Source organism: Carcharodon carcharias, chromosome 2 (assembly GCF_017639515.1).
Source record: "Carcharodon carcharias isolate sCarCar2 chromosome 2, sCarCar2.pri, whole genome shotgun sequence".
NCBI lineage: Eukaryota > Metazoa > Chordata > Chondrichthyes > Lamniformes > Lamnidae > Carcharodon > Carcharodon carcharias.
The window spans coordinates 175,321,595-175,333,599 of NC_054468.1; the positions used below are offsets into that span (position 1 = coordinate 175,321,595).

Here is a 12,005-nt window from a genome sequence, read left to right on the forward strand (position 1 = left end):
CGTGGTTTATAATGGTGCCTTAGAGCAATCCAGATTTAAAAGTAATTTTCAGTGCAAGTCAAAAGTCTGACTAGCTTTTGTTATAGCTTAAAACTAAAAATTATATGTATAAAATTGAGGGATTTTAATAGAGCAAATAGGGAGAAATGGTTTCTTTTGGCAAGTGGGTTGTCAACCCAAGGTCATAGATTTAAAATAATTGGCAAAAGAAGTAAAGGAGAAATTATGATCTGATTCACGCTACCTAAAAACTCATTGAAATCAGATTCCATAGGAACTTTCAAAAGGCAATTGGACATGCATTTGAAGAGAACTAATTTTCAGGGTTATGGGGAGAAAACAGGAGTGTGGGACTAAATGAGGCAGTTTTTTCAAAGAGCTGTCACAGGCAGGACAGATTGAATGATTCCTCTGTAAAATTCTGTGAAAACTCCATTTTTCAATTAGAAAGGGATGGAATGTAGAAATTAATTCAACTTGGAGCTATGAAAATAGCTGTGTGTTAAACAGGTTAGCAGGGAATACCAAATAGAAATTAGGACTGTTAGCTTCAAGCCTTAAATAATAAAGGTCAGTACCGCATAATACATGATTCCCACTCAAATTAGAATTTATAAGATTTAGAATTTGTTGGTATCCATAAGTAAACACCAAAGGGATACATTTGAAATCAACATTCCTATTAATAGTATCACATTTGTCTTTATTTTAAAAATGGCTTATTGTTTATTTGAGGTTCATTCAAAACTGATAAATGAAGTTCAATGACGATATTACTTTAGATTACATTCATGAAACATAGAATCACACTTTCTAAACAACAGCAGCTTGACAAATGTGAATTACAATGGTGCCTTAGAGCAATCTCGATTTAAATGGAGTTTCCAGTGAATGTCAAAACTCTGACTTACTTCTATTTGAATTTAAAACTAACTAAAAACGACGTATTTCTATTGATAGCTTTTACAGTACGAAAATAATTATGGCTTATTGTACTGTAGCTTGCAATCTCACCTTTTCCAAACATTGAAGTATTTGACAAAAAATCGGCATATCGATATAGTGCACAGAGGCAGATATTCATAAACCACATACACAAGCTTGAGTGCAATTCGGACATTTTATAGTTTGACTTAGACTAAACACCTAGAATATTCAACATGTGGTCTGGAGTACAAAAGGAAAATGCTGCCAATGCTGGAAATCTGAAATAAAAGTAGAAAATGCTGGAAATACTCTGCAGGTCAGGCAGTATCGGAGGAGAGAAAAAAAAAGTTAATGTTTCAGATCAGTATCCTTAAATCAGACCTGGAAAATGTTAGAGACGTAACAGTTTTTAAGCAAGTCTAGAGAAGGAAGAGGTGGAATGGTCTTTTATAGGGTGGAAAACAGAAGTGATTAAATAATGAAAATGGGATGATGGTGCGAAAAGGGGCTGGTGAAAGGCGCATGAAAAAAAGAAAAATGTTGCACTTACATAGCACCTTTCATGACTTCAGTATGTTCCAAACCATTTTACAGCTAAGGAAGCACTTTTTAAAAAATATTGTTACTGTTATGATATTGCAAATTGTGGTCACTGCTCTAATGCGCTTGTCCCATTACCACTCCCTTTTGCCTGGCACCATCATCCCTTTCTGTCATTTAATCACTCCTGTCTTCCACCCCATCACATACCTTCCCTGTTGTCCTTTCCTTCCCTTTCCCCGCCACTGAAATTGCTTAAAGATTGTTACATCTCTAACCTTCTCCAGTTCTGATGAAAGGTCATCGACCTGAAACCTTAACTCTGCTTTTTCCAAAGATGCTACTGAATATTTCCAGCATTTTCTCATTTTAGTTAAGTGTTCTCCAGATTCTGCTGGGAAGTGCAATGATCACAGTACAAATGCTTTGATTATCAGATGTTCTACATACAAGATCAACTTCTGGGACTAATTCTGCATTCCGTTGTTCATCTATTGTACTTTAAAACACTGATTTCAATCCCTGGATGGCTGCTGTTTCCAGCAACAAGACAGGCAGACAGCATCCATGTGAATGACATTTTACTGGATAATAATATAAGCATGCCAAGTTGAAATTTGACTTCTCCACTTAGACTTTATGGTAATAATAAAAATATTACCAATACCTAAATATGCAGTGCAAACTATTCTTGGGTTTAATCTATAACCAAAGTATGCCTCCAGCTTAAGCATGACTTTGCTAAGGACCATGGTTAAATAATGAGAGAACACATTTTGATACAGAGAATACATGGATGCATACATACTTTTAAAATATCACACTAAGGTCATCAGCATTGCATTTAATACCCCTATGTTTTGGTGGGCATTGTCAGCAAAAATAGTGATACAGCAAGAATAAATTAAGAGTAAAAAGGGGTTAAGGTGAAGACAGTCTCTGATCTAGCCCTGTTTTATTGCAACAATCCTTTATATACAGTTATTTTTTCCATTTCTTTCTAAAAGCTCTTTGACCATTTTCTCTAATGAAAAGAGATGTTCATCTGTATCTTCTGGAACAAGCTTGCGTATGGAGTCAGCAAGTTCAAATAAGTACTCCGTGTTCCTTCCACTTTGCCCAACAGCACTTGAAATCTGCAAAGCCATGTCTTCCAAGGGCGCTGGGCCCAAGTAATTGGGATTATCACATGTTCCTATGTATTGCATCACAGGGAAAGGATCTATTGAAGTATCTTTAGGATAAAATGTAACTGTAATAGTCCTGTAACCATCTTTTTCTCGAAAGTCAAGATATTCCTTTACCTCCTCTTCCTTTCCATCTGGAAGTTTATACACCACACCCCATACAAGGCCCTGAACATAAACACATGATATGGTAATGCATTTGTCCAAAGAATACATTTTACTCAATAATGAATTGCACTAGTTTACTGCAGAAAACAAGTTTAATGAGATATACATCTTTCACATACATGGAAAAGCTCCTTGCATTAAAGACATTTGAGGTTGCATTATGGATTATTGAGCCAATTGTATATGTTTATCAATGTAAATATTCATGCTTTGGATTGGTGCAATTTACACTCTTCCAACCCGGATTAATAGCTTGGCAGATCCTAATGCTGTACACATACACACACACATATATATATTCACATCTTAATTTTTATTGCTAATGTTCTGTACTGACTCTGATGCAATGCTTCAGTTGAAAAAGGTCAATAACAATTGCAATAGTTTCCTATTTTGAGTTGCCCCATAAAATTACTATAATGCAACACAGAAGGTACAAAAGATGAATAATCATGAAACTTCAGTTTACCATATTAAGAATTCCACCTCCTCCTCACAACCCGCATTTTCATCTGAACCAATCTTAATCCAGGCAAAGAACATTGCTTAGCATTCCCTCTGGTGAAAACCTTGTGTGTAATATGCATGACTCTCAACCTCTTGGCTGAGATCCGAAACTCAACATGGGACAAAATACCTCAGAATACTTAAAATCTAAAGTATTTACACTTATCCAACAAATCATTTAATGGAAACTCTCACCAAAGTAATGAAACTTGACTAAAAGCCTGTCTTTCTTCTGACAAGATGCAAGCATGAAAAAAAAATCAAGATTGCAGTTTAATGTTGTTTTTGTATCAGCTCCTTCAAAAGAAAATTTGAGGTCTCAATAAACACACCGTTATGGAACGAGTGTTGATAAGCGTCAAATTAAATAGGGAATAATTCTATCTGATGTATGAAATTAAAATAGTGTTTAGTTTTACATAATATACCAAAGGTAGTAGAGAACAGAAGCCTCTCTGGCCATTCATGGATAGCTTATTATAAAACAGGCTCAGTTACAGTTTAGTGAATTTACTATTTGATGTGCTGTGGTTTTTCTATAGAAAATCAGCATTTTACTATTATTTATATTTTCTGCCGATTTAATGTATTTTGGATCAGAAAAACCATCCAGCAAACAATTGCATAGTAGTTATGTTACTGGACTAGCAATTTAGGGGCCTGGACCAACGATGGCCAGAGACATGAATTCAAATCCCACCATGGCAGCCAGGGAATTGAACTTCAGTCAATTAAATAAATCTGGAATAAAAAGATATATCAGTAATGGTGACCATGAAACTAATAGATGGTCATAAAAGCCCATCTGGTTCATGAATGCCCTTTAGGGAGAGGAATCTGCTGTCCATGCCTATTCTGGCCAATACGTGATTCTAGACCCATAACAATGTGGTTGATTCTGAAATGGCCAAGCAAGTGTCTCAGTTTTATTAAACTTTACAAATTTAACACACAGACTGTGGCAGTTCATGAAGGTACCTCATTAGCGCCTTGTCAAGGGCAATTAGGAATGGGCAGTAGCTAGCCTTGACTGTGATGCCCACATTCAATTAATGAATAAATTCCAACTGTTACATAAAATTCCTAAAATTTGTATGTTCTAAAGATGGCAAGTGTACTCCATGATGGAATTATTCTCACCTATCTCTACTGTGGTAAAAGCAAAAAACTGCGGATGCTGGAAAAGAAAAACAGAAATACCTGGAAAAACTCAGCAGGTCTGGCAGCATCTGCAGAGAGGAACACAGTTAACGTTTCGAGTCCGAATGACCCTTCAACAGAACTAAGTAAAAATAGAAGAGAAGTGAAATATAAGCTGGTTTAAGTTGGGGGGAGGGGGGGGGGGAAGATAAGTAGAGCTGGTTAGAGCACCAGTGATAGGTGGAGATAACCAAAAGATGTCACAGACAAAGGGACAAAGAGGTGTTGAAGGAGGTGATATTATCTAAGGAATGTGCTAATTAAGGTTAGAAAGCAGGACAAGCAAGGTACAGATAGCCCTATTGGGAGTGGGGTGGGGTGAAGGAATCAAAAAAGGCTAAAAGGTAGAGATAAAACAATGGATGGAAATACATTTAAAAATAATGGAAATAGGTGGGAAAAGAAAAATCTATATAAATTATTGGGAAAAAAGGGGGGATTGGAAAGGGGGTGGGGATGGAGGAGAGAGTTCATGATCTAAAATTGTTGAACTCAATATTCAGTCCGGAAGGATGTAAAGTGCCTAATCGGAAGATGAGGTGCTGTTCCTCCAGTTTGCGTTGAGCTTCACTGGAACAATGCAGCAGGCCAAAGACAGACATGTGGGCATGAGAGCAGGGAGGAGTATTGAAATGGTAAGCGACAGGGAGGTCTGGGTAATACTTGCGCACAGACCGAAGGTGTTCTGCAAAGCGGTCACCCAGTCTGCGTTTGGTCTCTCCAATGTAGAGGAAACTGCATTGGGAGCAACGAATGCAGTAGACTAAATTGAGGGAAATGCTGCTTCACTTGAAAGGAGTGTTTGGGCCCTTGGACGGTGAGGAGAGGGGAAGTAAAGGGGCAGGTGTTGCACCTTCTGCGGTTACATGAGAAGGTGCTGTGGGAGGGGGTTGAGGTGTAGGGGGTGATGGAGGAGTGGACCAGGGTGTCCCGGAGGGAATGATCCCTGTGGAATGCCGCCATTGGGGTGGGGGGGGGGGGGGGCGGTGAAGCGAAGATGTGTTTGGTGGTGGCATGCTGGAGTTGGCGGAAATGGCGGAGGATGATCCTTTGAATGTGGAGGCTGGTGGGGTGATAAGTGAGGACAAGGGGGACCCTATCATGTTTCTGGGAGGGAGAGGAAGGTGTGAGGGTGGATGTGTGGGAGATGGGCTGGACACGGTTGAGGGCCCTGTCAACCACCGTGGGTGGAAAACCTCAGTTAAGGAAGAAGGAAGACATGTCAGAGGAACTGTTTTTGAAAGTGGCATCATCAGAACAAATGCGACGGAGGCAAAGGAACTGAGAGAATGGGATGGAGTCCTTACAGGAAGCGGGGTGTGAGGAGCTGTAGTCGAGGTAGCTGTGGGAGTCAGTAGGCTTGTAATGGATATTGGTGGACAGTCTATCACCAGAAATTGAGACAGAGGTCAAGGAAGGGAAGGGAAATGTTACAGATGGACCATGTGAAAATGATGGAGGGGTGGAAATTGGAAGCAAAATTAATACATTTTTCCAGGTCCAGATGAGAGCATGAAGCAGCACCAAAGTAATCATCTATATACTGGAGAAAGAGTTATGGGAGGGGGCTGGAGTAGGACTGGAACAAGGCATGTTCCACATACCCCATAAAGAGACAGGTATAGGTGGGGCCCATGCGGGTACCTATAGCCACACCTTTTATTTGGAGGAAGTGAGAGGAGTTTAAGGAGAAATTGTTCAATGTGAGAACAAGTTCAGCCAGACGGAGGAGAGTGGTGGTAGATGGGGATTGTTCGGGCCTCTGTTCAAGGAAGAAGCGGAGAGTCATCAGACCATCCTGGTGGGGGATGGAAGTGTCAAGGGATTGGACGCCCATGGTGAAGAGGAGGCGGTTGGGGCCAGGGAACTGGAAATTGTTGATGTAGGGTGTCAGAGGAATCACGGAGGTAGGTGGGAAGGGACTGGACAAGGGGAGAGAGAATAGAGTCGAGATAGCAAGAAATGAGTTCCGTGGGGCAGGAACAGGCTGACACGATCGGTCTGCCGGGACAGTCCTGTTTGTGGATTTTGGGTAGGAGGTAGAAGCAAGCTGTCTGAGGTTGGGAGACTATCAGGTTGGAAGCTGTGGCAGGAAGATCTCCAGAGATGAGGTCAGTAACAGTCCTGGAAACTACGGCTTGATGTTCAGTGGTGGGGTCGTGGTCCAGGGGGCGGTAGGAGGAAGTGTCTGCGAGTTGACGCTCAGCCTCTGCGAGGTAGAGGACAGTGAGCCAGACAACAACAGCACCACCCTTGACCAGCGGGTTTGATGACAATGTCAGGATTGGACCTGAGAGAACGGAGTGCAGCAAGTTGAGAGAGAGACAGGTTAGAGTGGATGAGCAGAGCAGAGAAATTGAGACGACTAATGTCACGCTGACAGTTCTCAATGAAATGATCAAGAGAAGGTAAGAATCCAGAAGGAGGGGTCCAGGTGGAGGGAGAATACTGGATGTGGGTATAACGATCCGTTGAACAGGGAGAGGACTGTGGTAACCCTATTATCTATTGTGGTAACCCTGGTTTAAATGTGTTCATCTCAGTCTTATTAACCTTCAAATGAACACTGAGGGCTGGATTTTCGCCAAGTTGAGATGACTTGGGAACACTAAGAATGGCGCATTGGTTTGGGATTCCTGACCTCATTCTTGGGGTTTCTGATTTTTGGGAGTGCCTTTTAAGGCTGTGGGCTGCTTTGGGTTGCAAGCCTGCACCCTGCATTCCCAGTCTGGCTGGCTCCATTGCGGGGATAGGCATATCCTACTTCTCCGCAATTTTCATGGAGTTGGGCCAGCTTTGCAAAGAATCGTGACACCTCAAGAGGTGTTGTGAACCATAGTCTACATGAGGGAACCTTTTGAAAGGCCAGTTCAAAAGGTCTTTCTCATGTCCCTCGTGCCAAGTTATGCCCCCACAAACAACCTCCATGGCCCCTCATGCCAAGCTATGGAACATCTATGTCCATTCACCCACTACACAGTGTTAGAAGCAATGAATGCTATAGTAACAACGGGATGTGTAAAAACAAAAATTTGGAAAAAAAAGTCATTCATTGATAACTTTCCCTTTAAACAAAAAACCCTCCGTTTACTCATCCGGTAGCCTCACGGCAGGTTCGGCGAGCTATTCAAACTTCCATTTGCTTTGGTGGGGCAGGAAGATCCCGCTGGTGGGAGAGATTGAAAAATCCCACCAATTGCATATTCCTGGCTGACAGTCCAGAAATACATTAGCCTGTTGAAACACCTGCACCCCAGGGAAGGCATTGCTTGATTGACAGTACTGGCTCTCTGATCTATGTTGTCAATTTCACAATGTTTATTTACACAAGATAGATGTTTCAAGTACTTGCATTTTCTGCAATTGATACTTTAAAGGGTCTGGCTGATTGACACTTTTATTGTGCTGTAGTAAAAAGATTTTTTTTGAGTGGAAAGTTATCAATGACTTTTTTTTAAAAAAAGCCTTTTTAAAAAAAAAACTTATCCTACTGTGATTATAGCATTCATTGCTTCTAAACAGTGTATAGTGGGTGAAGGGACATGGAAGTGCCATAGCTTGGCATGGAGGGGCCATAGGGGTTGTTTGGGGGCCACATCTGGGCATGGGGGCATGAGGAGCCATAGGGGATGGGTGATGGGATGTGAGGGGTGAGGTCTGGAAGTCCTGCATTCATTATAACTGCGATGAAGTCCCACAGCACCGAGATGTCCCACAGCCCACCTCTGCACCCGGCAGGACCTGTGGCTGCCTCCGAACTTTTTCCTGGGGCAGTCCTCACCTGACCCCAATAATGAAAGAGCAGTCCTTGCGGGCAATTTCTCCCGAGGTGGGTGGTGTCAAGTCGGGCCGCTGCCTGCCTCAAGGATGAAAATCCAGCCCTGAGTGTTTACCATTCTTCTACAAGTCCCTGGTGTCTCCGTTTATGGCTATAGCACTAACCTTCTTTGACCTCCTCACCTTATTCCTCTTGGCTTCTCTTTAAACTCATTTTATTTCTTGTCCATCCAAACTCCATCCTGAGTTTCTCAGCAAAATATCCTTACTCCTTTCCTCCATCAGGATCTGCACAGAGTGATCTTCATCCTCGGTGATATCAACCTCCATCTCAATTTACTTTGCTCTTTTTCCTCAAGAGTTCACTGCTCATCTTTCCTCACTATCCATATTCATGGCTGTCTGCTTGACTATGCCAGTTCATGGGGCATCTGTATTCCCATTGCCTCAAATGGCAGAGAAGGCCACTCTCATCACTTTCTTGTATCCCTAACAACTCACATTCCCCCTTGCAACACGTGTGTCTGCAACTGGAAAAATCTCTCCCCAAATGATACTTGCAACTGCACTTCTGTACTCCCAACTGTCTAGCCTGTGTAGTCCTCTGTTCCTCACAATTATCCTGAAGTTGTTGATCTGCTCAATCATTCTTTTGTCTCCATCCTTGATGTTCATCTCCCGAGTAGAATTAGTCTTAACCTCCAATACAGCTCTCATTTTCACTCCATTGAGTACAAGGGTGCAGTATTGAATGTAGCAGGCATACAACTAGTTTTGATCACATCAAGCACTATCAGATTCTACACTCCTCTGTCAAAACTACTCAGTTCTCCAGGATCATCCTTAAACGTAAAGATAAACTTCAGGTTTATTTTCTCATGACTAACCACCTCCTTAATCCCTTCTCCCCGCCCCCCTCCCTTACCTCCCACAAGTGTAAGAAGCTCAGGTAATTCTTTATTACTAAAATTGATTAAATCAGTTGTCTCTTATACGACCCCCATCCTCTTGCCCAGCTTGCTAAACCAATCCAGACTTTCCCCTACCCAGCCTGGACCCATTGTTACGAAAGTATAATAATTTTCATAATATTATTGTGATTTACTGTAAAAGTAGGTTAATGGTGGGGTTCAGATAGTTTGTGTGTGCGTGGGATTTAATTGAATTGGAGTCAACTGGTCTAGAGGTTTGGAAATATCAAAAGAAGTTAGATAGAGGGGGGTTTGAAATGCTAAATACGTAATTGCATTTGATAAGGTCCCACTGGGAGACTGATAACGAAGGTAAGAGCCCATGGGATCCAAGGCAATCTGGCAAATTGGATCCAGAATTGGCTGAGTGGCAGGAAGCAGAGGGTGATGATCGAGGGGTGTTTTTGTGACTTGATGCCTGTGTCCAGTGGGGTTCCACAGGGATTGGTGTTGGGTCCTTTGCTGTTTGTGGTATATATAAATGATTTAGACTTGAATGTAGGAGGGTTGATCAGTAAGCTTGAGGATGACATGAAAATTGGTGGGGTGGTAAATAGCCTTAGATTACAGGAGGATATAGATGGGCTGGTCAGATGGGCTGATCAGTGGCAAATGGAATTTGATCTGGATAAGTGTGAGGTGATGCACTTGGGCAGGACAAACAAGGTGAATAGTAGGACCCTGCGAAGTACCGAGGATCAGAGGGACCTTGGTGTGCAAGTCCACCACTCCCTTAAGGTAGCGGGACAGGTAGATTAGGTCGTTAAGAAGGCATACTTGCCTTTATTAGCTGAGGCATAGAATGTAAGAGCAGGGAGGTTATGCTGGAACTGTATAAAACACTGGTTAGGCCACAGCTAGAGTATTGCATGCAGTTCTGGAATCTGCATTATAGGAAGGATGTGATTGCACTAGAGAGAGGGCAGAGGAGATTTACCAGGATGTTGCCTGGGCTGGAGAGTTTTAGTTATGAGAAGAGACTGGATAGACTGGGGTTATTTTCCCTGGAGCAGAGGAGATTGAGGGGGGACATGATTGAGGTGTATAAAATTATGAGGGGCATTGTTAGGGTAGACAGGAAGGAACTTTTCCCCTTGGTGGAGGGATCAATAACCAGGGGGCATAGATTTAAGGTAAGGGGCAGGAGGTTCAGAGGGATGGGAGGAAGAATTTTTTTCACCCAGAGGGTGTTGGGAATCTGGAACTCACTGCCTGAAAGAGGCAGAAACGCTCATAAAATTTAAGAAGTATTTGGATGTGCACTTGCGATGCCATGGCATACAAGGCTATGGGCCTAGTGCTGGAAAATGGGATTAGAATTGTTAGGTACTTGTTTGGCTAGTGCAGACTCGACGGGTCCTTTTTCTGTGCTGTAGACCTCTATACCTCTATGTAAACATGGCTGAAGTCTTAGCTTTTGCATTTTTAGATAAATTGGGACAGTTTGAATTTCAAAGAAATAGTAGGATGTTTACATCTAACAAGATATGAAAGGCCAAGCAGTGTGTCTATTTTTCCCAAAGGTTAGTGACAATATTAGTGCCATGAAAAGTTTATATTATGGGAAAGTAGATTTTCAAAGACATATGGCACAATGGAATTTACAGATTAAAAAAAAGAGAAAACGTATATAAGGGAGAATGAAAGGCTATGTTGAGAGAGGCCCTGTGGCATCTAGCATAAGCTTGTGAAACAGCCTCAGAAAAGCCTCCAGCCATGTCTGCATGAGTCTGCTGCATCCAGCCCTTCAAGGTGATGGTTTGCAATTTTTCAATCTCACTTGCCACGGAGGGTTTTGGAATTGACTAGGGAACATTGTTTGTGATGGGCCAAAAAAAATGGTTTTAGCCTTGCCAAGGTTTAATTGGATGAAAATGTGGTGCATCCAGATCTGGATACTTATGATAGGTGTGCTGACAACATATCGGGCAGGGATCAAGTGAGGTGGTGGCCTGTCTTTCTAATTTTAAAATCTATTTTTGACTGTTGCCTTACAAGGGAGTGTATTTGGGAGGCAGCTTAAGTAGGAATTTTAGTATTTACTATGGTATTAAGTAATTGAAATCTTATGTATGTGTTTGAACGCTTCTATTTTGTTAGAAAATATTTTCATTTGAAATTCTAAAGGTCTTAATGGACTCGTTACTTCTGATTTCAGTGTTCAGTCTTCTCGGAATAAATACAAATTGCGAAGCCATTGTGACTGCGGAACCAAGTTTCCCTCGTGGATATGGGTCCAGCTGGCACACATCACTTGCAACGTCATAACACCGTGTCTTTATTTTCCCTCATGTCTTTTCTAAGCTCATCTTGTCCATGAGTCCATGACACCATGCTCCTTTAACACCATTCCCAGTAAACTGTTGACCACCTAATTTCCCATCCTGGCCCCCATACTACCATGTAAATTGCTTTCAAAACTGTTGTCATCACCCCTCCCCTCATTAAGACTTTGACTTCTCCATCCTTGCTAGCCACCTTCAACATCCCATTCCTCGTTTTGTTCTGGCCATCTCTCAAAAACTGTGCCCATTTTTCTTCAAATGACATTTTTGAACTACAGATTTCGATTCCTGTCAAGCACTAAAATGGACCTAATCAGTTGCAAATTATACACATTTTGACTGGGATCACAGTGCAGAATCTCTCCTCATCTTTCTCAATCTTTCTGCAGCCTTTAATACAGTCGCCCATGCCATCCTGCACTAAAGCCTCTCTTCCATTATCC

The 12,005-nt window shown here is 41.8% G+C and overlaps 1 protein-coding gene across 3 annotated transcripts in view; it reads right to left on the minus strand.

Annotated features, from left to right (window-relative positions):
- Positions 1 to 688: 688 nt before the first annotated feature.
- Positions 689 to 12,005, minus strand: part of chac2 (ChaC, cation transport regulator homolog 2 (E. coli)) — a 29,904-nt gene continuing 18,587 nt past the window's right edge. For all 3 annotated transcript variants that reach the window (XM_041175070.1, XM_041175079.1, XM_041175088.1), the window contains one exon: positions 689 to 2,822. In XM_041175070.1, the coding sequence (XP_041031004.1) occupies positions 2,439 to 2,822 (384 nt within the window). In that variant the 3' untranslated portion in view covers positions 689 to 2,438. The remainder of the gene's footprint in view (positions 2,823 to 12,005) is intronic.